General features: G+C 49.3%; 1 protein-coding gene across 3 annotated transcripts in view; it reads right to left on the bottom strand.

The window, feature by feature from the left end:
- Nucleotides 1-725: 725 nt before the first annotated feature.
- LOC122545816 overlaps nt 726-1,244 on the bottom strand; it is a 3,444-nt gene continuing 2,925 nt past the window's right edge. For 2 of the 3 annotated variants that reach the window (XM_043684720.1, XM_043684721.1), the window contains exon 3: nt 726-1,241. In XM_043684720.1, the coding sequence (XP_043540655.1) occupies nt 741-1,241 (501 nt within the window). In that variant the 3' untranslated portion in view covers nt 726-740. The other variant, XM_043684719.1, reaches the window with a different exon arrangement.

Below are 1,244 nucleotides of genomic sequence, written 5' to 3'. Positions count from 1 at the left end.
TTTGATGGATGTGGAAGACTCCTTTAGGGCCTTGGATAGAGGTGAGGGAGGAGGTGTGGGCGCAGGTTTTACAGTTCCTGCGGTGGCAGGGGAAGGTGCCAGGATGGGAGGGTGGGTTCATTGACAATGTCAGACAGTGCATTCCAGACCCCACCGCTCTCTGGTGATAAACATTTTCCTCACATTCCCCTTGACCTCCTTCCTTTCACTCCAAAATTATGCCCCCTCATTACTAACCCCTTAACTCAGAGGAACAGGTGTTTTATTTAAATCCATGCCTCTCATAATCTTCCACAGTTACCCCCCTTCAGCCTTCTCTGCTCCAAAGTAAACAACCCAAGTTTATCCAGCCTCCCTTCAGAGCGAAATGTTTTATCCCAGGATCTCCTCTGTATCCCAGTGCAATCACATCCTTCCAGCAGTACATTGATCAGAACCGCACACAGTGAAGGGCAAGGGTTCATCATTGTATTGGGGAAACTGAGGGCTTTTCACTGCAATTTCTAAAACAAAAGGAAGCAAAAACTAATCTGTTATAAAACTGCCACCATTTATATAAAAACCTATCCAATTCCCTAATACTTCAGGGATTTTAGGGAGGAAACCTTCCCGAGCCTGGCCGACATGTACCTCCATCCCACAGCAATGTGGATCACTCAGAACTGCCCTCTAATTAAATAGCTCATAAAAGCACTCAAATCAGAACAGTTAGGAAGAGGTAAAAGTTCTGGGCTTGGTCATCAACTGGTCCAGGCAACAGGTATGGAGGAGGTCACAACATGTGACTGCTCTTTAAAAGAACATAGTAACAGGTACAGGCTGTTCAGCCCCTTTTCCATGGTAATATAGGTCCTCAAGTGCACAAGAGAGACGGAGCACATGGTGTCCATGGAGAGGGAGTATGTGATGCCCATGGAGAGGGAGTATGTGGTGTCCATGGAGAGGGAGTATGTGGTGTCCATGGAGAGGGTGTATGTGGTGCCCATGGAGAGGGAGAATGTGGTGCCCATGGAGAGGGAGAATGTGGCGTCCATGGAGAGGGAGTATGTGGTGCCCATGGAGAGGGAGTATGTGGTGCCCATGGAGAGGGAGTATGTGGTGCCCATGGAGAGGGAGTATGTGGTGTCCATGGAGAGGGAGTATGTGGTGCCCATGGAGAGGGAGTATGTGGTGTCCATGGAGAGGGAGTATGTGGTGCCCATGGAGAGGGAGCACATGGTGCCCATGGAGAGGGAGTATGTGGT

This window comes from Chiloscyllium plagiosum, unplaced genomic scaffold, assembly GCF_004010195.1.
Source record: "Chiloscyllium plagiosum isolate BGI_BamShark_2017 unplaced genomic scaffold, ASM401019v2 scaf_7575, whole genome shotgun sequence".
Classification (NCBI taxonomy): domain Eukaryota; kingdom Metazoa; phylum Chordata; class Chondrichthyes; order Orectolobiformes; family Hemiscylliidae; genus Chiloscyllium; species Chiloscyllium plagiosum.
The sequence above is the reverse complement of the archived record's forward strand: the minus strand, read 5'-3'. Positions and strand labels throughout refer to the sequence as shown.